The sequence below is a fragment of the Eptatretus burgeri genome, chromosome 3, assembly GCF_056783735.1.
Source record: "Eptatretus burgeri isolate ZD-2024b chromosome 3, Ebu_testis_v1, whole genome shotgun sequence".
NCBI lineage: Eukaryota > Metazoa > Chordata > Myxini > Myxiniformes > Myxinidae > Eptatretus > Eptatretus burgeri.
In genome coordinates, this window is record NC_140963.1 from 53,992,895 (window position 1) to 54,018,160 (window position 25,266).

Genomic DNA, 25,266 nt, shown 5'->3' on the forward strand with positions numbered 1-25,266 from the left:
GGCAGGTCGGTGTGATGTTAATGGGGCAGGCAGGTGTGATATTAATGGGGCAGGTAGGTGTGATGTTAATGGGGCAGGGAGTTGCGGCGCTAATGGGGCAGGGAGGTGTGATGTTAATGGGGCAGGGAGGAGCGATGTTAATGGGGCAGGACGGTGTGATGTAAATGGGGCAGGTAGGTGTGATGTAAATGGGGCAGGTAGGGGTGATGTAAATGGGGCAGGGAGGGGTGATGTAAATGGGGCAGGGAGGTGTGATGTAAATGGGGCAGGGAGGTGTGATGTAAATGGGGCAGGGAGGGGTGATGTAAATGGGGGAGGTAGGTGTGATGTAAATGGGGTAGGGAGGGGTGATGTAGATGGGGGAGGGGGGGGTGATGTTAATGGGGCAGGTAGGTGTGATGTTAATGGGGCAGGTAGGGGTGATGTAAATGGGGCAGGAAGGTGTGATGTAAATGGGGCAGGGAGGTGTGATGTAAATGGGGCAGGTAGGGGTGATGTAAATGGGGCAGGGAGGTGTGATGTTAATGGGGCAGGGAGGTGTGATGTAAATGGGGCAGGTAGGTGTGATGTAAATGCGGCAGGTAGGCGTGATGTAAACGGGGCAGGGAGGTGTGATGTAAATGAGGCAGGGAGGTGTGATGTAACTGGGGTAGGGAGGGGTGATGTAAATGGGGCAGGGAGGTGTGATGTTAAATGGGGCAGGGAGGTGTGATGTAAATGGGGCAGGTAGGTGTGATGTTAATGGGGCAGGTAGGTGTGATGTAAATGGGGCAGGAAGGGGTGATGTAAATGGGGCAGGAAGGTGTGATGTAAATGGGGCAGGTAGGTGTGATGTAAATGGGGCAGGTAGGTGTGATGTAAATGGGGCAGGGAGGTGTGATGTTAATGGGGCAGGTAGGTGTGATGTTAATGGGGCAGGTAGGGGTGATGTAAATGGGGCAGGGAGGTGTGATGTAAATGGGGCAGGGAGGTGTGATGTTAATGGGGCAGAGAGGTGTGAAGTTAATGGGACAGATAGTGGTGATGTAAATGGCGCAGGGAGGTGTGGTGATAATGGGACAGGTAGGGGCGATGTTTATGGGGCAGGCACGTGCGATGTTAATGGGGCAGGTAGGTGTGATGTTAATGGGGCAGGAAGGTGTGATGTTAAATGGGGCAGGGAGGTGTGATGTTAATGGGGCAGGTAGGTGTGATGTTAATGGGGCAGGTAGGTGTGATGTTAATGGGGCAGGTCGGTGTGATGTTAATGGGGCAGGGAGGTGTGATGTAAATGGGGCAGGAAGGTGTGATGGTAATGGGGCAGGTCGGTGTGATGTTAATGGGGCAGGGAGGTGTGATGTTAATGGGGCAGGGAGGTGCGGTGTTAATGGGGCAGGGAGGTGTGATGTTAATGGGGCAGGCAGGTGTGATGGTAATGGGGCAGGTCGGTGTGATGTTAATGGGGCAGGGAGGTGTGATGTTAATGGGGCAGGGAGGTGCGGTGTTAATGGGGCAGGGAGGTGTGATGTTAATGGGGCAGGGAGGTGCGGTGTTAATGGGGCAGGTCGGTGTGATGTTAATGGGGCAGGGAGGTGTGATGTTAATGGGGCAGGGAGGTGTGGTGTTAATGGGGCAGGAAGGGGTGATGTTAATGGGGCAGGTAGGGGTGGTGTTAGTGGGGGGGGGAGGTGCGGTGTGAATGTGGCAGGGAGGTGTGATGTTAATGGGGCAGGAAGGTGTGGGGGTAATGGGGCGGGGAGGTGTGATGTTAAGGGGGCAGGTAGGTGTGATGTTAATGGGGCAGCGAGGTGTGATGTTAATGGGGCAGGAAGGTGTGATGTTAATGGGGCAGGGAGGTGTGATGTTAATGGGGCAGGGAGGTGTGATGTTAATGGGGCAGGGAGGGGTGATGTTAATGGGGCAGGTAGGTGTGATGTTAATGGGGCTGGGAGGTGTGATGTTAATGGGGCTGGGAGGTGTGATGTTCATGTGGCAGGTCGGTGTGATGTTAGTGGGTCAGGTCGGTGTGATGTTAATGGGGCAGGTAGGTGTGATGTTAATGGGGCAGGTCGGTGTGATGTTAATGGGGCAGGGAGGTGTGATGTTAATGGGGCAGGTCGGTGTGATGTTAATGGGGCAGGTCGGTGTGATGTTAATGGGGCAGGTCGGTGTGATGTTAATGGGGCAGGTAGGTGTGATGTTAATGGGGCAGGTCGGTGTGATGTTAATGGGGCAGGTCGGTGTGATGTTAATGGGGCAGGTCGGTGTGATGTTAATGGGGCAGGTCGGTGTGATGTTAATGGGGCAGGTAGGTGTGATGTTAATGGGGCAGGTCGGTGTGATGTAAATGGGGCAGGGAGGGGTGATGTAAATGGGGCAGGGAGGTGTGATGTAAATGGGGCAGGTAGGTGTGATGTTAATGGGGCTTGGAGGTGTGATGTTAATGGGGCAGGTAGGTGTGATGTTAATGGGGCAGGTAGGTGTGATGTTAATGGGGCAGGTCGGTGTGATGTTAATGGGGCAGGGAGGTGTGATATTAATGGGGCAGGTAGGTGTGATGTTAATGGGGCAGGGAGGTGCGGTGTTAATGGGGCAGGGAGGTGTGATGTTAATGGGGCAGGGAGGTGCGATGTTAATGGGGCAGGAAGGTGTGATGTAAATGGGGCAGGTAGGTGTGATGTAAATGGGGCAGGTAGGGGTGATGTAAATGGGGCAGGGAGGGGTGATGTAAATGGGGCAGGGAGGTGTGATGTAAATGGGGCAGGGAGGTGTGATGTAAATGGGGCAGGGAGGGGTGATGTAAATGGGGCAGGTAGGTGTGATGTAAATGGGGCAGGGAGGTGTGATGTAAATGGGGCAGGGAGGGGTGATGTTAATGGGGCAGGTAGGTGTGATGTTAATGGGGCAGGTAGGTGTGATGTTAATGGGGCAGGAAGGTGTGATGTAAATGGGGCAGGGAGGTGTGATGTAAATGGGGCAGGTAGGGGTGATGTAAATGGGGCAGGGAGGTGTGATGTTAATGGGGCAGGGAGGTGTGATGTAAATGGGGCAGGTAGGTGTGATGTAAATGGGGCAGGTAGGGGTGATGTAAATGGGGCAGGGAGGTGTGATGTAAATGGGGCAGGGAGGTGTGATGTAAATGGGGCAGGGAGGGGTGATGTAAATGGGGCAGGTAGGTGTGATGTAAATGGGGCAGGGAGGTGTGATGTAAATGGGGCAGGGAGGGGTGATGTTAATGGGGCAGGTAGGTGTGATGTTAATGGGGCAGGTAGGGGTGATGGAAATGGGGGAGGAAGGTGTGATGTAAATGGGGCAGGGAGGTGGGATGTAAATGGGGCAGGTAGGGGTGATGTAAATGGGGCAGGTAGGTGTGATGTTAATGGGGCAGGGAGGTGTGATGTAAATGGGGCAGGTAGGTGTGATGTAAATGGGGCAGGTAGGGGTGATGTAAATGGGGCAGAGAGGTGTGATGTAAATGGGGCAGGGAGGTGTGATGTAAATGGGGCAGGGAGGGGTGATGTAAATGGGGCAGGTAGGTGTGATGTAAATGGGGCAGGGAGGTGTGATGTAAATGGGGCAGGGAGGGGTGATGTTAATGGGGCAGGTAGGTGTGATGTTAATGGGGCAGGTAGGGGTGATGTAAATGGGGCAGGAAGGTGTGATGTAAATGGGGCAGGGAGGTGTGATGTAAATGGGGCAGGTAGGGGTGATGTAAATGGGGCAGGTAGGTGTGATGTAAATGGGGCAGGTAGGGGTGATGTTAATGGGGCAGGTAGGGGTGATGTAAATGGGGCAGGAAGGTGTGATGTAAATGGGGCAGGGAGGTGTGATGTGAATGGGGCAGGTCGGTGTGATGTAAATGGGGCAGGAAGGTGTGATGTTAATGGGGCAGGGAGGTGTGATGTAAATGGGGCAGGTAGGGGTGATGTAAATGGGGCAGGGAGGTGTGATGTAAATGGGGCAGGTAGGTGTGATGTTAATGGGGCTGGGAGGTGTGATGTTAATGGGGCAGGTAGGTGTGATGTTAATGGGGCTGGGAGGTGTGATGTTAATGGGGCAGGTCGGTGTGATGTTAATGGGGCAGGTCGGTGTGATGTTAATGGGGCAGGTAGGTGTGATGTTAATGGGGCAGGTCGGTGTGATGTTAATGGGGCAGGGAGGTGTGATGTTAATGGGGCAGGTAGGTGTGATGTTAATGGGGTAGGTAGGTGTGATGTTAATGGGGCAGGTCGGTGTGATGTTAATGGGGCGGCTCGGTGTGATGTTAATGGGGCAGGTAGGTGTGATGTTAATAGGGCAGGTCGGTGTGATGTTAATGGGGCAGGGAGGTGTGATGTTAATGGGGCAGGTAGGTGTGATGTTAATGGGGCAGGGAGGTGCGGTGTTAATGGGGCAGGGAGGTGTGATGTTAATGGGGCAGGGAGGTGCGATGTTAATGGGGCAGGAAGGTGTGATGTTAATGGGGCAGGTCGATGTGATGTTAATGGGGCAGGGAGGTGTGATGTTAATGGGGCAGGTAGGTGTGATTTTAATGGAGCAGGTAGGTGTGATGTTAATGGGGCAGGTAGGTGTGATGTTAATGGGGCAGGTCGGTGTGATGTTAATGGGGCAGGGAGGTGTGATGTTAATGGGGCAGGTAGGTGTGATGTTAATGGGGCAGGGAGGTGCGGTGTTAATGGGGCAGGGAGGTGCGATGTTAATGGGGCAGGAAGGTGCGATGTTAATGGGGCAGGGAGGTGCGATGTTAATGGGGCAGGTAGGTGTGATGTTAATGGGGCAGGGAGGTGCGGTGTTAATGGGGCAGGGAGGTGTGATGTTAATGGGGCAGGGAGGTGCGGTGTTAATGGGGCAGGGAGGTGCGATGTTAATGGGGCAGGGAGGTGCGGTGTTAATGGGGCAGGGAGGTGCGATGTTAATGGGGCAGGTAGGTGTGATGTTAATGGGGCAGGTCGGTGTGATGTTAATGGGGCAGGGAGGTGTGATGTTAATGGGGCAGGTCGGTGTGATGTTCATGGGGCAGGGAGGTGTGATGTTAATGGGGCAGGAAGGTGTGATGTTAATGGGGCAGGTCGGTGTGATGTTAATGGGGCAGGGAGGTGTGATGTTAATGGGGCAGGTAGGTGTGATTTTAATGGGGCAGGTAGGTGTGATGTTAATGGGGCAGGGAGGTGTGATGTTAATGGGGCAGGGAGGTGTGATGTTAATGGGGCAGGGGGGTGTGATGATAATGGGGCAGGTAGGTGTGATGTTAATGGGGCAGGAAGGTGTGATGTAAATGGGGCAGGGAGGTGTGATGTAAATGGGGCAGGTAGGTGTGATGTTAATGGGGCAGGTAGGTGTGATGTTAATGGGGCAGGTCGGTGTGATGTTAATGGGGCAGGTCGGTGTGATGTTAATGGGGCAGGTAGGTGTGATGTTAATGGGGCAGGTCGGTGTGATGTTAATGGGGCAGGGAGGTGTGATGTTAATGGGGCAGGGAGGTGCGGTGTTAATGGGGCAGGGAGGTGTGATGTTAATGGGGCAGGGAGGTGCGGTGTTAATGGGGCAGGTCGGTGTGATGTTAATGGAGCAGGGAGGTTTGATGTTAATGGGGCAGGGAGGTGTGATGTTAATGGGGCAGGTAGGTGTGATGTTAATGGGGCAGGGAGGTGCGGTGTTAATGGGGCAGGGAGGTGTGATGTTAATGGGGCAGGGAGGTGCGGTGTTAATGGGGCAAGGAGGTGTGATCTTAATGGGGCAGGTAGGTGTGATGTTAATGGGGCAGGGAGGTGTGATGTTAATGGGGCAGGAAGGTGTGATGTTAATGGGGCAGGGAGGTGTGATGTTAATGGGGCAGGGAGGTGTGATGTTAATGGGGCAGGTAGGTGTGATGTTAATGGGGCAGGGAGGTGTGAGGTTAATGGGGCAGGTAGGTGTGATGTTCATGGGGCAGGGAGGTGTGATGTTAATGGGGCAGGTAGGTGTGGTGTTAATGGGGCAGGGGGGTGTGATGTTAATGGGGTAGGAAGGTGTGATCTTCACAGAGCAGGAAGGTGTGATGTTCATAGACCAGGTAAGTGTGATGTTAATGGGGTAGGAAGGTGTGATCTTCACAGAGCAGGAAGGTGTGATGTTCATAGACCAGGTAAGTGTGATGTTAATGGAGCAAGTGGGTTTGATGTTCATGGGGCAATTCGGTGTGATGTTCATAGACCAGGAAAGTGTGATGTTCACAGAGCAGGTTGGTGTGATGTTAATGGAGCAGGTGGGTTTGATGTTAATGGGCAGGTAGGTGTGATGTTCATAGACCAGGTAAGTGTGATGTTAATGGGGCAGGTAGGTGTGATGTTCATAGACCAGGTAAGTGTGATGTTCATAGACCAGGTAAGTGTGATGTTCATAGACCAGGTAAGTGTGATGTTCATAGACCAGATAAGTGTGATGTTCATAGACCAGATAAGTGTGATGTTCATAGACCAGGTAGGTGTGATGTTCATAGACCAGGTAAGTGTGATGTTCATAGACCAAGTAAGTGTGATGTTCATAGACCAGATAAGTGTGATGTTCATAGACCAGGTAAGTGTGATGTTCATAGACCAGGTAAGTGTGATGTTCATTGACCAGATAAGTGTGATGTTCACCAATATCTTCAACAGAACATTCGAGTCAGGACAGGACTTGTATCAATAATTTGGACAGTGAGTTGATTGTCAACTTTCCAAATTTGCAGATAACACAAAGCTTGGAGGAAAGACAGATTGTAATCGGGTGTCAGGTTTTATTATCAGAGGAATAACTCGCAAATCAAAGGAGGTAATGTTCACACTGTGTAGGAATTTACTGAGGCCTCACCTCGAATATTGCCTGGTGTTGGCTTAATTGTTGGGGTGGTGGCTTGGGATCCTCGGGTCCTGAGTTCGTGACCCGTTGGGTTCTGAACTAACACCAGGGGGTTGACTCAGTTAGTCATCCTTCTGAGGTCGGCGAAATAAGAGCCAGTGTACTGGTAATAGGGGTTAGGTAATATCACACTTTCCTGCTCCATAACATCACACCATCAGTGGCACAGCTGCGCCCCGAAACGATGATGCAACCAGCAGCCAAAAAGGCAGCACACGACAGGAACCTCGGTCCTAGAATATTGTACAGCGTGTGTGACCACATCTGAGGAAGGACAGAGCCACCATGAAGATGGTTCAGCATAGAGTACTGAGATTGATGAATTATCGGTCTGCCTTAACTCGACTTGGTGGAGTGGCTGAAAGAGACAGGACGGCTGGGAGTGGATATCATCGAGATGATGAAGATAATGAAGGGTATACACAAAATAACTGCAGAAGTGGTTTCTTGCAGAAGGGAGATCAAGTGACAAGACCAAGGTCTTCACCCTGAGAGTAAATAAGAGGAGAGTTAAGATGGTAATTAAGGGTCTTTCAATCAGAGAGTGGATGACACTGCAAAGGTTGTCTGTGGAAAGGTAATGGCAGCAAAAACAGTCGATACATTTAAAATGGAATGAGATAGGTACCGAGAAGCAGTGGGGATCGAGGCAGTGGGACATAACATGGATATTTACAAGAATTGAAGGGAGCTGGTCACTGAGATATGGATCGGTGATTGGACGTATGTGTCATGATTGATAGATCTCCGAGTCTCTTCAAAAGGTGCATGAATGTACTGTCAGGGCTTGTTCAAGGGCCACCCTCCCACAACCCCTCAAAAAAGTAAACTAAAACAATTAGTTTATAATTTCAATGAAATATAATGTATTTGTTGTGCAATTGTTCATGTGTATAAATACCCAGGTGATGTCCGTGCTTGCCCCACTTTCCTCATCCCCACTCCTGCATTTCCACACCCTTTCCCTTCGTGAATTTATTTTGATAAACTGTTGCATTGATTCATGTGGTTTAGATACAGTGCAGGCTTGATGGGCCAAATGGCCTCCTCCTGTGTCCGAGTTCCTTGTTTACTTCAACAACTACGACTACCACTACTTCTATGACTATGACTCGTACTACTACTCCGACAACGCCGACTACCACCACTTCCGCTGCAACTAACAGAACCTATTTCTACAGTTTATTGTCTGTTTGGCCCAAGAAAGATTTTGGCCGAAGTCTTTAACGAACCGGCTGGCAAGATCCAATGTCGGTGATTTCGGTGATCACTCATCAACCTGAACAAATTACAAATCTGAATGGAAACTTCTTCTTCATGGAAGAAACCATGGGATCTTTTACGTGCTCCAAAAATTGTTGACAGACGGGGCGCCTAATTTAATGTCCATCTGAGGGACGGACAAACACATCGATGCCTTGCCTGCCTCCGAAACACGAGGATGGCATTTTCTGAATGGTTTGAGATTTGAGGCCAGGCTCAATGGCTCAGAGACGAGTGTGCATACCTTGAGTCTATCCTGCGAGCCTCAAAATAAATAGATTGCAGTCATCAATTGTTAAGGATAGACAAAGGAAAAGAGAATTTGTTCCATTGCTGGACAATTTGCTAATATCTAGGGATACCGTTGTTTTTGATGATAGGATGTTTGTGCAAGAGTACAAAGAGGAAAACCTCCTTCGTCCTCACCCTCATTGAACTCATGGAAATTGAAAAGAAGTGTAAATTGAACTCATTGAATGTGTTATAATTCCTCCTCTTGTGATTTCATTCCTTGCAGCTCCAGTGTTGTTGAAAAACCACCACAACCACCAAAGAGTGTGAAAAGAAAGAAGAGTTTTTGGCATCGAAGAAAGCCAAAGACCCATGAGAAGAGTGAACGGCATCAGGATGGACTTAAACCTGGTGAATGTCTGACATCATCAGCTGGGGCACAGGCTCCTGCAATGCCGAAAAACAAACGAGTAAAGACAACACCAGCTGCAGATAATAGCAGAACAAAGCCTTCTTCCACATCTGCAGACAAACAAGGAAAGACCTCGATGCCTGCAGTAAAAAGCAGCAAAAAGCCTCTTTCCATATCTGCAGACAAACAAACAAAGGCCTCGCCGTCTGCAGTCACAAACAGCACAAAGCCTGCTTCCCCATCTGCAGTGAAACCAGTATGGAAGTTTTTGTCTGCTTTCAAAAGAAGCAAAAAGCCTCATTCTCCATTGGCAGACAAACAAGCAAAGGCCTCGATATCTGCAGTTAAGAGCAGCAAAGTGCCACCCTCCCCATCTGCAGACAAACCAGCAAAGGCCTCAATGTCTGCAGTAAAAAGTAGCAAAAAGCCTCCTTCCCCATCTGCATCGAAACCAGCATGGAAGTTTTTATCTGCATTCAAAAGCAGCAAAAATCCTCATTCTCCATCTGCAGCAAAACCAGCATTGAAGTTTTTGTCTGCATTCAAAAGCAGCAAAAAGCGTCATTCTCCATTGGCAGTCAAACAAGCAAAGGCCTTGACATCTGCAGTAAAAAGCAGCCAAAAGCCTCCTTCCCCATCTGCAGACAAACGAGGAAAGACCTCAATGTCTGCAGTTAAGCGCAGAAAAGAGTCCCCTTCCCCATCCACAGACAAACCAACAAGTGAGGTGTCGTCTGCAGTGAAAGGTGATGCAGTGCCTCGTTCCCCATTGGCTGACAATTTTACAAAGACATCCTTGTCTGCAATCAAAATGAACACAAAGGCTCAATGCCCAGGTGCAGTCAAACCAGTGAATTCTGCACTTAGCCAATCTTCCATCAGAGGTGAGACCAAACACAATCTACATTTTCCTTTGTACGAGTGTCTGTATCTTTGTAAAACTGAACTCTCCTGAAACGAAAACTTTCTGTTCCAGAAATGAATCGTTTTGACTGCAAATCCCCACCAGCTGCCAGAGATTGTCCCGAGGCTGAAAAGGTACAGAAATAAAGAAATAAATGGAACAAATGAATGTCATCTATACCTGCACGTTTCTTTCCTCCTCCTTTATTCCTTCATTTATTTCTCTTCAATGTGTCTATCCTCACCTTTTCAGACATTTTGTTCATCCCCAAAATAGGACATGTTATCATCCAATCTCTGTTTACATCAAATGGTTTTCCCTCATGATTGTCCTGTGGAGTGCACCATGTGATCGAGTTGCCAAAGCAACTCACACACAGGCAGGAGATTAATCACGTTGAGTGAACCGTCTATGAGGAACCCAAAGCATTCAAAGGGTTAGACACAGGTACAAGGGAGACAGGTATGAACTGAGATCTTGGCTATAGATGAACAGATGAAGGAAGGAAACAGTTAAACAAGGGAAGGAAGCACATTGTCGGTCAATGTATTGTTTTAGTCAATCTTCTTCGTCTTCTTCTTCTTCTTTCGGCTGCTTCCGTTAGGGGTCTCCACAGCGGATCATCTGTATGATTTGCATCGTGATTTGGCACAGGTTTTACGCCAGATGCCCTTCCTGACGCAACCCTGGTCGCCTCTTACTACACAAGGATATGGTACACCTATTTTAACCGGGGCATACACCGGGCACAGTACACTAGTACTCACTTTGCCGACTTCGGAAGGATGACAGGCTGAGTGAACCCCCTGATGTGTATTAATTCAAGCGGCCAACGGGGCTTGAACCCAGGACCTTTTGGATCCCAAGCCGCTACCCGAACCACTACCCCGACACCAGGCATTGGTGAGTATTGTTTTACTCAATGTCAGTTCAATAATCCATTAATTGTTTTCCTCTTCCCAAACCTAACATTAGATCAAACCTCTGAAGACTGATACCCAAGATGGATTCATTGGCCTCGTGAACCTCGGCCTAACCTGCTACATGAATTGCGTCCTACAGTGTCTGGCAAACACTCCTGGTCTACTGGAGTACTTCCACGGTTCGTAACTTGGTCCGATAATGGCTTGTTGTGAAGTTCATTCTCACATTTGTCTGATTTTAGTGGTATTTATCCCCCGCCGCGTGGCGGAAGGGGGATATTGTTGTCACCCAGGTCGTCCGGCTGTCCATCCGTCCGCCCGGGCGTCAACATTTATAGCTGTGAGTGCGATAACTCATAAACTGTTCGCCATATCGATTTGAAATTTGGGTCACACATGTACCACCTGAAAAGAAAGAACCCGATTGATTTTGGGCATGGCCGGATCCAAGATGGCCGGCTGGGGCGGCCATCTTGAAAAAAGTTTTTTGTAATAAATGGAAAACCGCTAATCTGATTTCAATTATTTTTGGTTACTACGTTCCTCACCCCTGGGGAACTTTGTCGAGATGATGACCAAAGGGTGTCTTGTTTCCAATTCACCTTCCTCATTATCTGGAACATGAATGACCTTTTTCATTCAATGGCGGGGGATTCCCCATCTCTGATGGTATATTTAGATCGATGTTGCTGCAAAAGTTATTTAATTCCAAAGTATAAGATTTAGCTGCAAATTAAAGCTTCCACATAGTCACAGGATATATTATGTACCCAAATTATATAGAATCTCCAAATGATTACGTCACAAAATCTCTGCCCCGAATACTCACCAGCCTTCCTCCAAGAATCGAAGATGCTGCTGAAGCAGTGGAGACACCACCAAAGGTTATACGAGGTGATTTAACATCACCGTTTGATGTTACTCGGGACAGCCATTCGGAGTTTTCCAGCGTCTCAGCACACCATTGCCACCCCATTTTGAAAGGCACAACGGGATCTTTGAAGTGCTGGACCAGTGAATGCTTCGCAAATGTCAGTTTCCTCAATGTACCTGCAAAAATAATTACATACTCGAAAACACATTGTCCCGTCTGTTGCCCACCAGATGAACAGATTCCAGTCAGATCCCATCTTGGCTGAGATCAAACTCAGACCTCACAGCTCAAGTACGCTACCTTCGAGCTAAATTTTCAGTCCTTCAAACTCGTAATCCAATGAACACACCCATCTGACATAACCAGGGAGTATAAATTGAGAGATTACTACCTAAATAGTTTCTGACGAAGTTATGAAATTGAGGATGTGGAGTCACAATATAGAGTTAAATATTAGAATAACTTATGGTCATGGTCTGGGAATTAAATAAGGATAAAAATTACACTTTGGATTACCTCGCTTCGAGAAAGGTTTGAGGGTATCAAGTGGTAGTTTTGATCCAGTGCATTGGTGAGTTGCCCAGGTGAGTCTAATACGAGCAGGCGGCATCTTTGGAGACCCAAAGACTTCCAGTGACCACAATATCAATTTGAAAATACATTTCACTGCTTTTCCCCTCATACTCATCAAACTCTCAATGTGTTTGACAGGAAAGACATTCTTGAAGGAATTAAACCCCCATAACCCATCTGGGTCAGGTCGAGAGATGACCTTTGCCTTTGCCCAGATTATGTTTGCTCTTTGGAGCAAAAAACAGATCTGTATTGGTATGAGGAGCCTCACAGTGTACTCCTATGGAAACCATCTCGCAATCAAGCCACGAAAGCTGAAGGTAAGCAAACGTTGAAAGAAAGCCGGAGCATTCTTTTGCAGTTTTTTTCTGTAAACAGGTGCAGGTTTCATGGGACAACATTCCAAGCTTCGCGAATGGGATTTTATTTTTATTTATATCAGGTTAAATGTGGTCAAGATTCACTCTTGTTTTTGCGATTACACATTCAAAGTATGAATGGAAGTTCCATTTTACATGTTCGTCATCACCTGTGATATACAGCAGGTAATATAAGGGAAGGTTCTCACATCACACCAAAGAAACAAAGTTGTTTTGCTGTGAGACGACTTCGTCATCTTCTTTTTTATTAAACAGCAAATGGCTGCAGGAAGCATCATTTGCTGTGAGTGCAGCTGTGCCTTCTGAAGGTGAGATGGAGAAGGAATTTGTGATTCGTTCAGGATGCTGGCGATAACTTGCCTACTTTTCAGGAAGGGCACTGTAGGATATTTAAGCTCCACCAACGAATGATGGCAAATGGGAACGAGACGACTCTTGACCACTTTTAATGATAATTATTCGCCAAACAGCAAAAAAAAGAAGACAAATTATAAGGGCACTCTTCGACGTCACAACGTTGCCAGATTTGAGTGCTCCACCCACATTATTACATCATAACACATACTTGTCCCAAATTTGATTTGAATTCCTGAACCCAGATTCAAAATATTAAATAATTCTGGCTGCCAAATCATGCATCCAATCAGGTTGAAATGACAAACATTTTTCTCAGGGAAGAAGATTTTTGAAGGATTTTATATGATAAAAAAGTCTGCTGAACTACATGACCAATGACATCAGATGTATCATGGAAACATTCTGCATGAGGATTCACACTTATGGTGAAAATTTCGGGTCAATCGGATAAGTGGTTGAAGAGAAAACAGAGAATTAACATGGACGTCCGGACGGACGGAAAACCCGATAAACATCATGCCTCGATCGGACGACTTCGTCAGTGGAGGCAGAAAAAATAATCTGATTGTACAATCTACATCAGTCATGGTCGTCATGTGTTTGCAGTTCAATTCTTTTTAAATTTCTTGTCAGATATTGAATTCCATTGTATCATCCGCTGGACTTGTGAAAACTGACTTTTCACCCTTTCTCTTCATCGATCTACCTCCACCTTGCCAGAGGTTGGTGCATACGTATTTTCGCCAGTTTACAGCCTTTCAACAGCAAGATGCTCAGGAGTTTTTGGACTGTCTTCTCAACTGCCTTCACGAAGAGCTGAACTGTGTGTGTGATGACATCTCCATCGACCTTCCAGGCGCTGACGGTCATCCCAACAGAGTGAGTTCAATCACATCAAGACCTCCACAGATAGATTTTTGCTCCTTTACCGGTTTTGAACATTGAGAACAAAAACTAATCACACCAAAAAATTGTGAAAAAACTTTTCAAACCGAAAATTACAATGTATTTGATAATTTTCAAATGACATTCAGTTCAACATATGACAAACACAAGAATAAGCAATTTTTTTTCATATACCTCCTCCCACCCCACAAACCCCTTTTATTAACCTTATCTTTGGTGAACCACCTTTTCTTCCTCTTTCCCTGACATTTTCATGTCCAAAATTGAGACAGTCCCTGACAGCAATGATTTCATTAGTATTAGAATTCCAAACATCCATTGGGACCACACTCGTGCAGAGCACTGGTGCTGTCTCAGCAATCTCCGAGGCTATTGGACACAAGCCTGAACGGATCCCCACTCCGACACAATATACCAGCATGTTGGCACTCATTTTGCTGACCAAAGAAGAATGACAGGCAGAGTCAACCCCACCTGGTATTAATTCAACAGCTGAATAGGATTTGAACTCAGCATCCTCAGATCCCAAGCCCCCACCCGAACCATTAAGCCAACACCAGACAATAATTGGTTCACGAAAAAATATTTTCACAAAAAATATAAGTGACCACTATATTCGTTATTGTTGTGTGTCTGTCTGTCTGTCTGTCCCGAGCATAGCTCTGTGGGTTTTCATCCGATCCTGATGAAATTTTGGTGGGAGGTTTATATCATGATCACGTTGTGTTTTCCTGAAAAAGGGCGTGGTCCGCCCATTATGGGCGGAGCCACGCCCAAACAACACGTGTTTTTGGGGGGTAGCCGATATCAATTTGCGTCTTCTCCTGCGGGTTTTGTCAAATCTGACAGTGGTTTCGGTATTTGGTTAGCCCAATGGCAACTGCATTGCCCCACGGAGCTCGATTTTTCATTTTCATCCCAAGGTCAAGGTCACAAGGTCACAAGGTCATGAACTTAGAAAATTTCGAATTTTGACATAAAAATCAGATGACCACCCAAACTTTGAGAGCTGGGATGACAATATTTTTTATGCATTTTCTTGAGGTCATTCCCCACATTAAGTCTTGAAACCATTTTTCTCTATCTCGAACACCTTGCCCGTGGCGCCCCCTTCAAGTTTGTTTTTACGTTGATTTCATCAAAGTATGAATAATCTGAGGAGTGTGAAATGCCATATAGCCTATATGACGTTATATTGTTCCTGGAATGTTCCAGAGGAAGTTTTGCAGCAAAGGTTATAATCCTTGACCTTTGACCTTTAAAGTTCACAAAGGTCAAATTTTCAAAGTTGTGGGAATCGAACCGGGTTTTCGACCTTCTTCGACGAACTAACTCCATTAAGCTATAGCACATATCCTGTTTCCTTATTTTAATGTCCAAAACATTGCTTTGTGACCTTTAAAGGTTATGCAAAGGTCAAATTTTTAAAGTTGTTGAACGAAACCGGGTTTTCGACATTTTGCAGCTAATAACCTGTCACTCATCCCACATCATGTTGATCATTTTTATAACTTGGTCAAACATTATCACATTGTCTCATCCTTGACTTCTGAAACAATCTGCATCGTCAAATACCACTCGTGAACCATCGTCGTCTTCAGACTTGTTTGTTTTTAGATTTGTAGTCAAACATCACACACTTTGTCTGCACATTGAAGAGGACATCTCAAACACTAATGCATGTGTTTAGTTCTTCCATCAGGATATCGTGGAGGAGAGCTGGTTAATTCACAAGCAGAAAGAGAACTCCATCATTAATGACATATTCCAGGGCCAGTTGGTATCGAAGATTACCTGCACAGAATGTGGGAAGGTATGCGAGAAACTCCTTTGTCTTTGTCCATTTCTGCTGTTATATTTTCACAACTTCAATAATAATGATTATATTTCTCTGGACAAAGTTAATTTTAACATTCACACCAAATAACAAATAAGAAAAGGACGTGATCAAATCGGAACTGAAAGTACGAAGAGAGAAGAGGTGAATCGAGAGTAAAAGAGTGCAGAGAAGTATTTGAGCGAGACACCATGATATCGAAAAGCCACAATGTGGAAGCCTTGGAAGGCATAATGTGATTAGATCGGCCATCGGTGGGGAAAACCAGGGACAAATAAATGGAGCTCAGCAAAGAGTTTGAATGTTGCACATATGTTACTGAAATATAGAATACAATGGATGGACAATCGATTCTCCTCGCACCATCACGTGCATAACGCTGCCGGGGTAGTTTCATTGGCTGGGGTGCACAACCCTGGATGTGTCACCACTTTGACGCAGGAGACTCCATTGACTCCCTTTTCGGTGCAAGTTGGTACTCATGTTGCCGACCTCAAAAGAATGACCGGCTGAGTCAACCTGTCAAGTATTATTAGCCTCCGTTGGACTTCATCCGAAATGGGGGCTTCTGGATTAGGGTCAGTTTTCATGTCCCTGCATGTGTGTGTGTGTCCGCAACCATATCTCGGACATGTATCGAACGATTTTAATCATACTTGGCAGAAAGAAAACACATGATGTTTTGCATAAGCACATGATTTTGTAATGTGATGCGATCAAAGATGGAAAGAACTGTTGGCAATTTTAGTTGTAAATACCCGATGTTGAACACATCCTCAACCATTTCTCGGACATGCATTTACCGATGTTGTTCAAACCTGGCAAGCAAACGAATGACGGCTTGTACATGCACATCATTTTTTTATTTGAGATAATATTCAAGATGGCCGACTGGAGTTTGTTCCTTAAATGTGTCCCCAACCATTTCTCAGACATGCATGGTCCAATTTTGTTAAACTTGGCACCAGCAGAGCACATGATGGCATACACACGTACCTCATTTTATTTTGTGATGTGGTCAAAGATGGCCGACTGATGGACTGGTGCCTATTTTAGTTGAAAAAAAGAACCTGGTATCAAACACATCCTCAACCCTTTCTCCAACATGCATTTACCGATATTGTTCAAACTTGGCAAGCAGATAACAAATGGTGGCTTTCATATGCATGTCAATATTTTCCCGAGATCAGATCCAAGATGACCGACTGGTCGCTATTTTAGTTGAAAATAAATATGGGCTCGCCATGTAATTCCACACAGTGAAATTACGGAAACAACAGCAGCTATCACATGATATTTTGTCCTGACATGGGCTTGAACTCAGGACCTTAAAGTCTTAAGCCAAAGCCAAACAACTTCACTTCTTTGCCACCACCAAGCTTGCAGAATAAAATTCCTTTCACCAATTCCCAAACTGTAATGAAGCATGAGCCCTCACTGTGATTTCACCTTTCATCAAGTTTGTGAGAAAAGCTGACATGGGTGCAGGTGGTTGTCCAGCAGATGATAACGTCATGGATGATGATTGAGCTGAAAAGCTTGAGCCTGAACATCTTCCAGTGGTTTACCATGGAAGTAGGTGTGTTTTGTTGACGAGTTTTCCAGAGTGACAGTGTGAAAGTGTGACATTTGAATGGATTGAAAGGGATATTTTGAGGGTGAGACCAGCATCTGATCCTTTCAAGATCAGAAGATAGGAGGAGGAGGAGATTGGGACCGTACTCTGTGCAGAGCGTTGGTGCTGCTTAAGCAGTCTCCTTGGCTACTGGGGCATCGTTTATCGTTTAGAGGGCACCCCGGGCACCGGACTAGTTGGCCAGAGTAGGCCAAGGGTCCACGGGACCGGGACAGTGTAGTGGGCACGGGCGACCCTCGGATAGAGACCCGTAGCGCCAGAATGCCATGTGGGCATCGGAGGGGGGCAATGCCAGAGAGGGCAAACCCCTGCGGTCATAGGGAGCTGGTAGGCTCGGAGAAAGCCTCAGGGCCCGGGGGTGCTATGGTTCAAGTTCGGCAGAGGGTAGTTCCTGCCAAGTGCGCCACGCTGCCCAGCCTTGAAATTGTGCGCGGGCACGAGAGAAAATTTGAGGGCCCAAATTTATAATGGACACCAACACAGGCGACGGGAATCATGGTTGTTAGAAATATATATATATATATATATATATATATATATATATATATATATATATATATATGTATGTATATATATATATATATATATATATATATATATATATATATATATATATATAAATATATATAAATATATATATAAATATATATAAATATATATATATAAATATATAAATATATATAAATATATATATATATATATATATATATATATATATTTCTGTCCCTGTCTGTTCTTGCACAGGGAGCCAGAGACTGCATTTGGGCAGCCTGGCTACCCCCTTCAAATGGCCTGTGGGATGGCATATGGCATGCCGGGTTAGGGTGAGTTCCCTCCAGCAGCTGAAAACTGAAAAGAAAAGAAAAAAGAGAAGGTTCAGTGACAAACAAAGGGCGACGGGAATCATGGTTGTTAGAACCTAGAGTTTAAAGTGTCAGGCGTTTTGGGAAAGCCCTGGGGTAGTTTAAGGTTAATGAATGCCAGGATAGTTAGGAGATGTACCCCTTCGCACCATCCATCCTTTCGCTCGTTGTAGGCCGCTGGACCCACCTTAGTAGATCGCTGAACTCTGTGGGAGGCCATTCTGAGGCTTTGTTTGGCCTCGAGACAGGACGCGAGTCTTTCCCTATTTCTCTCCAAGGTGTGAACATAGGGGTTGGGAGTAGGCGAGGTTGACAAGATAGGTTAGCCGGACAGAGACAATAAGGTGGGTTAGGGAGACGAATTATAAGGAAAAAAATGGAATAAAAAAAATAGAAAGGGGCAAATTTGGTTTTATTGTTGCAAATTAAGGGAGTAGGCATGGACAGGGACAGGCAAAGGCGATAGGTTGGGGGGAGACAGTAGGCTAGGTCCGAGCCCGCCTTTAGAGCGGCCGGCTCCACCGCACTCCCTCGAGACCCACAATGAACGAGATCAGAGGCCGGCCAGCTTCACCTGCTGGCCTGTTTTGCTGTATCGCCAGATCCGCATTGCCTTGTCTTGCTATGTCTCGTTTGTCTGCCTCTGCCATGACCCCATGCCTGCTGCCCTTTTATTTTGCATTTGCCCCTGTGTTCATTCATCACCATGTGCGCCAGGATCGCCAGAGTTTGCAAAGACTGCCCTGCAGGCAGCTACACCACGGGGACTGCATTGGTACAGCCCGTGCACCGTTTGTTTGCATCTTCCATCCAGTTCATTTTTGTGTTCTTCCATCCATCCATCCGTTCATTTTTGTGTTTCTGCATCATCCATCCAGTTCATGTCAGGGAGGAGCCAGGGACTGCATTGGGCAGCCGGCTACCTCCCTGTTCTTGCACAGGGAGCCAGAGACTGCATTTGGGCAGCCTGACTACCCCCTTCAAATGGCCTGTGGGATGGCATATGGCATGCCGGGTTAGCGTGAGTTCCCTCCAGCAGCTGAAAACTGAAAAGAAAAGAAAAAAGAGAAGGTTCAGTGACAAACAAAGGGCCTTTTGAACAGGCGCTGAAGAAGTCCGACCTTCAGCTGTGGAGCACTCACCCTCATATAACTGTTAACGTTGCCATGCCTTCTCTCCCACAGATGCCAGGTCCTGGGCCATGGTTATTGTAAAGTAATAGATAAGTTAAGGTTGTAAATAAGTTAAACCCCACCTGCATGTTTTGTCGTAGCGCCGGCAATTTAGTTAAGTCGTCCGAATGAGTCTGTGTGAGTTTGTTTAGTTCGTTACGCAGCGCATTAGGTTATTTTTTTTGGGACATGTATAAAAATATGTCGCACTCAGGGATCCGCAGGTATATTGTACTAGGGGAGAACTTACACATGCTGGTCACACGAAAATTTGACGACTCGGGACGAGTCTGTAAAAAGGGGAGGGGTAGTGTTACGAATTTGGAAATCTATCGCACACAACATACAGGTTCCTTTAGCTCAGTTATCTCGGTAAGTACGTGTTTTATAGATAGCTTCCTCCCCCTTGTCTAATGGGTGAATAAGTGTAAATGCGCTGCGATTTGTTATTGGAATACCCCATCTCCCACATTAACAACAACAACAACAGCAACAACAACATTGACAACAACGCCATCTTCAAGTCCATCCTGACGCCATGACGCTCGCGGCATTCTTCCTGCGCACGCCAACCAGCAGGTGCGTGCATGGGCGGAGTCTAGCGTAGACATGGTGCTCTCCTTAGCCAATCGGCAGGGAACGGGCATCTTCCCCGCCCCGTCTCCGACACGACATGGTCGCCATTAGACACGTGGTCGGAGGTGAGGCGGTGGGTGGAGTCCAATGGAGGGAGGCCAGGGAATCGCACGATGGTTTCCGACCAATGAGAAGGCGAGTGGCGAGGAGAGGCGGGTGGGGGCACGGGAGGGGGAGGATAAAAGTGGGGTTCATCCCCAAGAGGCTCTCGATCTCTCTCGCTGGTGCTGTCTCTCTCTCTCCCTCTGGCGCTCCCACGTTATCTCTATCTGGCTTTCTCTCTGGTGGTCAGGTTCAGCTGCCGGAGGATCCCTCGAGGTCAGGTTCAGCTGAGCTGGCTCGGACGACGGTGCCCGGAGCTCCAAAGAGAAGGGGACGTCCAGTCGCGCGCTTGCGCCAGGTAGCTGGCTATCCTGACTCCCAGCCGGACTATCCTCCTTGGCTGGAGAGCCGAATAAAGACCTGTGGGGTCCAGTGTATGTGTGTGTGTGTGTGTGTGTGTGTGTGTGTGTGTGTGTGTGTGTGTGTGTGTGTGTGTGTGTGTGTGTGTGTGTGTGTGTGTGTGTGTGTGTGTGTGTGTGTGTGTGTGTGTGTGTGTGTGTGTGTGTGTGTGTGTGGGGCGCCAGTTCAATAAGTAGAAAACTGCTAAGTGCTTGCTGTAAAAATATTTGCATTGCATTTCTGATATTCGGTGTAAATCTATCTTCTGTGTTCCCTGGGCCCCATTGCTTTATAAATAAACCCCATTTGTTAAATGTTCTCAGCTCGTCCGTGTCCATTTCTGCCATTGACTGAGCGTGTCGCGCGTGTTGGAAACTAGTAAGGCCGTTGTGCACCCATAACGGGATAATCGGACCGACGGAACTTGGTGATTAAAACCGCTTCGCATCGCACACGGAACGGGCTCGCGAAGCGTCTCGTTTCCGTACGAGTTCCGTCGAAGGTGTGAGGGCTCGGTAGATCGCCACGTGGTCTCAAGGTATTTGAAAGATTTGGCAAATAACCCTGTACCACGTGGTGGAAACATTGACCCTTCCTGGTCCAAAACAAGGACCCGTTGACTCCGGACTTATCCGGGGTGACTATCTGCATTCAGGGCGATCGGTCGAGCCGACTTGCGGCTCCGTCTGGCGGTCGTGTCGCAGCCGACGCGCCGGCACTGTAACAATATATTCTGGCTTGCCAAAGATTGGACACATTCTTGTTGTGAGCCTTGCAAAATGACCTCAAGTTGTCCTCTTCCAAGTTAGGTTTTTGAAGATAAAATTAAATAAAAAAATTAAAAAAACATAAAAATACAATTTTACTAAAATAAAAAAATTCCCCATTTTTAGCTCACCTGGAACAGAGTTCCAGGGAGCTTATGGGATGGCGCATCATCCGTCCATCCATCAACACGTACAACTTCTCTGAAACTACACAGATGATTTTGATGAAACTTCACCACAAACTTCATCACCCGGTATGAACCAAAATTTGTTCACAGCATTAAAAAAAAAAATAACAAAAAACATCAGGCCAGAAGGTGGTCTACGGGGGATTATACCCCAAAATAGGTATTTGCTTTCTTCTCAGAAACTCGACATGCAATGCCGATGAAACAAGACAACAACCTTCATCACCCATGATGTACCAAAGATTGTTAATGGCATAAAAAAATATTTTGGGTCTGAGGGGGTCCACAGAAAGACCTAAGGGTTGGGTTGGGGGTGGGGATTGCTCCCTAAAATAGGTATTTGAAACCAGTTTTTTTTCATTTTGCTAATTCCATCCCATGTTGACTTCCTCCTCATTATCATTATCCAACCAGGTGAGCACCCAGGGGTATTTCCCATATTTTTTTGATTTTAACACCCTTGGAATATCCCTGATTGTGCCACATTGCCCCCAACTCCAACCTCACACTCCTTCTCTCATTTCCCGCAATTAAATTACCTCATTTTGATGGATATATTTGGTGTGGTGTTGATGTGTTGCAGGCATGATGGGCCAAATGGTCTCCTTCTGCAACAGTTTCCTTATTATTCCTTGATATGGTAGATGGGATTTGAACCAGGGTTTCATACCCCATGAGCCAAGTGTTTACGTTGTGACATCAAAAGGGCAACCCCTCCTTTTTCTTTCTCTTTTCACCCTTGTTGTCTTCTCAATCATCTTTCTCGAAGCCTTTGTTACATCAATGATCTCATTTTGTGAATGTGATATATTTCAGGTGTCGATGAACTGCGAACCCTTCAAGTACCTGCAATTGGCAGTGCCATTAGACCCCAACACCAGCACGACCCTATCGGAATGCCTTTTCAAATTCACCGCACCAGAGAAGCTCGATGAAGATGCAATGTGGTAAGGCAGGAAAAGAACAGAACTCTCTGGTCAAATGTTTAATTACCACATGATCATCATTCTCTCTCAGTGTTTCAGTTTATTCCATGTGAAATATCATGTTTCTGTTTACCTCTTCCCCTTGTTTGATTTTTCGTGAATTCTTCCTTTTGTGAACCTTCACTCCTTCTACCGACCAGGTTTTGCTCACAGTGCAAGATGAATAGAGTGGCGTTTATGCAAGTCTCGATCAGCCATCTACCCGAAGTGCTGATCATTCAGTTTAAACGGTTCCTGTATGATGGAACGAAACTTGAAAATCATGTGGACTTTCCCATAAGGTGAGCACCTCATCTCCAGGGCTGGCAGGATAGCCTACAGGCACATACACTTGCCTCTGAGTTGTCTTGCCTGTGTTCGAATCTGGACCAAGCTATAAATTGTCATCGTGTTGTTTCACAGGCAGAGCGATTTATCAGTGTGTGTGTCATCCCTCGGACAGATGTTAAACCGGGTGTCCCGTCCCTGGCATTTGTGGGTGGATGTTAAAAATCCCATGGTGTCCTTAGTGAAGAGTAAGTGAGCTATTTCCAGCAGAAGCGGCGTTCGGGGTGTGCAACGCATGGAATTGTATGGGGTCCACCTGGGTGGGATCTCACTTTGCCCACAAAACATGTCAACTTGTGAGTGGTAATAAACAGTGCAAAGAGAATGCCCCATCAGTCCATCTCAACGAAAGAAAGCAGTGTCACATCATGAATCGATAAAAAAAATTTCCCTGATGTTTAATGAAATAGGACGATGACAAAATTGGGAGGTTGGGTTCGTAGTAGTCGTAGAGAAGGCAGGTTAAATGGAATAAAAACGACGTTTAATGTTTACAAATGCAACAATAACCACAATAAAATTTGTGTAATTCCTCATATTAATACATGTCGATATTGTTGAGCAAATCCACACGACAATTTACTGTACGATCACAAAACACCCCCTCATGAGGAAATGGCCACATGAGCATGACAGAATGTTGTGGTTTTTAAAATCAGAGCAGCTGTCCCAAGGATGAAACAAAACGATCACAGCGGTGCTGCAAAGCGAAAAATGCTCAACAGAAGGGGAAAAGGGAACAAATCACCCAAAATTAACTTTTTACATCACACAATCGACAGAACAAGAAGAAGGGTTCTCGGTCGAGCACATGTGCTGGGGTGTGTTCAGTTACCAATCAGGTTGTAGAGAACTCAAGCAAGCACTCTAATAAAAGGAACGGGGGATAATGAAAGGCTGGCGAGGCAAGCTGATTGGTCATGGAACTCTCCCATCGATCGGCTTTTTGCGTGAGTTTGTTTATGGCTGCCGGTGAGATGAGGGGTTACAGTTGTTATAATCACAAAAAATAATGAGAAATATATTTACAGGAGCAGCTTTGGGGGATCCCATTATCCTTTTTATGACTGTCAATTATTGCAGTGTTGTTGTTATTGTTATTATTAATATTATTATTTTGCAATTCAGTAATGTTAACGTGGAACGACGCTCAAGCTGCTGTATATATACACCTTTCCAATGTGGAAAAAGGCAACAAAACATGGGAATTCCTCCAATTTTTTTACAATCGTGTCGAAAGCAACATGGGCTAAGCGAGTGTGAAAATAACATGGACTCCTCTTACTCGTGATATAATTGAGGCTTCTGAAACGGCACCCATAATACCCTCTCCCACCATCAATGGGAACGGCACGACATGGTGCACATTCACAAAGATAATTTACATCGCCCAACTCCTGGTGAGGGGGACACATGAAGTTGTTCCAACCTTTCTTTATGACCCGTCATCCACTTGGCAAGTTTATTGGTTGAGATTACAGAAGTAATGAGTGAATAAATCAACGTCAGACAGACGGATGCTAAAATGCATATTTCAATGTGATGACAGATTGACAGGGCTCACGGGGACCTCACTGGGTCATTATTGCGTTTTGCATGGGGCCCCCAAAGGACGAACGCTGACCCTCATTGCAGGCACCCCAAACATGTTACAAATTCCTGTTCTCACATACAGGGGGCACGGCATCAGCGACAGTGCTGCACCCCTGCGAGAACTGATAACACAGAAACATGCCAGATCCGAACCACGAATACCTCATCACCAACACTGTGCAATGAGCGGTTGGCTTAATTTAGCAACTACTCTCATCAGTGTCTTCATTCCTGGAATGTCCTTTCCCTAAGAGAGGATGATCACCTGTCTCTGTTATCATCTGAGCTCAAGCGTTTGGACATCGGTATTGCAGCACTCTCTGAGGTTCGGAGACCGGATTGCGGCGACATCATGGCGGGTGGTTACACCTACTGTTGGTCTGGTCACTCTGATGGTTACCATTCCCAAGGAGTTGCTGTAGCTGTGTCCAATAAGCTGACCACAATGATAATTGAGGTAACACCGGTCAATGAGCGTATTATGAGACTAAGGATTCGTCACTCCTTAGGTGTCATTTCCATGGTCTCTGTCTATGCTCCGACTGAGGCGAGTGATCTCACCGTGAAGGACGCATTCTACGCCACGCTCGAGTCTGTGGTTGATCAGTGTCCCAGACGAGATACACTTCTAGTCTTGGGGGATTTCAATGCATCGACTGGAACTGATAGGGATGGTTATGAGATGTGTGTTGGTCCCCATGGGTCAGGAACTATGAACCAGAATAGCAAGAAGTTCCTTGACTTTGCAATAAGTCATGGACTTAGAGTGGCTGGTTCATGGTTTCAGCGCCCACAAGCTCATCGCTGGACTTGGTATTCCAACGCTGGCGGTGTGGCAAAGGAGATTGAGCATGTCCTCGTTGATGGTCGCTGGAGGATCATCCAGAACTGCAGGGTCTACCAGAGTGCTCAGTTCCTCAATACTGACCACCGGCTTGTTGTCGCAACTCCAAAGCTGCACCTTAAATCCGGGAGAATGGTACCATCCCAGCCGAGGCTGGATGTTGGCAAGCTCAAGAATGAGAGGGAAGCTGAGGAGTGTGCGAACAGGCTGAGTGAACATATGGGGGGTCTGGGTGCTTTGGGGGGTCCTGAAGAGTTGTGGAGTGCTTTCAAGACCACCGTCCTTGATGTTGCCG

At 46.6% G+C, this 25,266-nt stretch overlaps 1 protein-coding gene across 2 annotated transcripts in view; it reads left to right on the plus strand.

Moving 5' to 3' along the window:
• LOC147029914 (uncharacterized) overlaps positions 1-25,266 on the plus strand; it is a 37,831-nt gene that overhangs the window by 7,012 nt on the left and 5,553 nt on the right. The window contains exons 2-9 of one of the 2 annotated variants that reach the window (XM_085873416.1): positions 8,639-9,648; positions 9,741-9,802; positions 10,644-10,770; positions 12,177-12,358; positions 13,496-13,654; positions 15,372-15,494; positions 22,038-22,168; positions 22,348-22,488. In XM_085873416.1, the coding sequence (XP_085729542.1) occupies positions 8,639-9,648; positions 9,741-9,802; positions 10,644-10,770; positions 12,177-12,358; positions 13,496-13,654; positions 15,372-15,494; positions 22,038-22,168; positions 22,348-22,488 (1,935 nt within the window). The remainder of the gene's footprint in view (positions 1-8,638; positions 9,649-9,740; positions 9,803-10,643; positions 10,771-12,176; positions 12,359-13,495; positions 13,655-15,371; positions 15,495-22,037; positions 22,169-22,347; positions 22,489-25,266) is intronic. The other variant, XM_085873417.1, reaches the window with a different exon arrangement.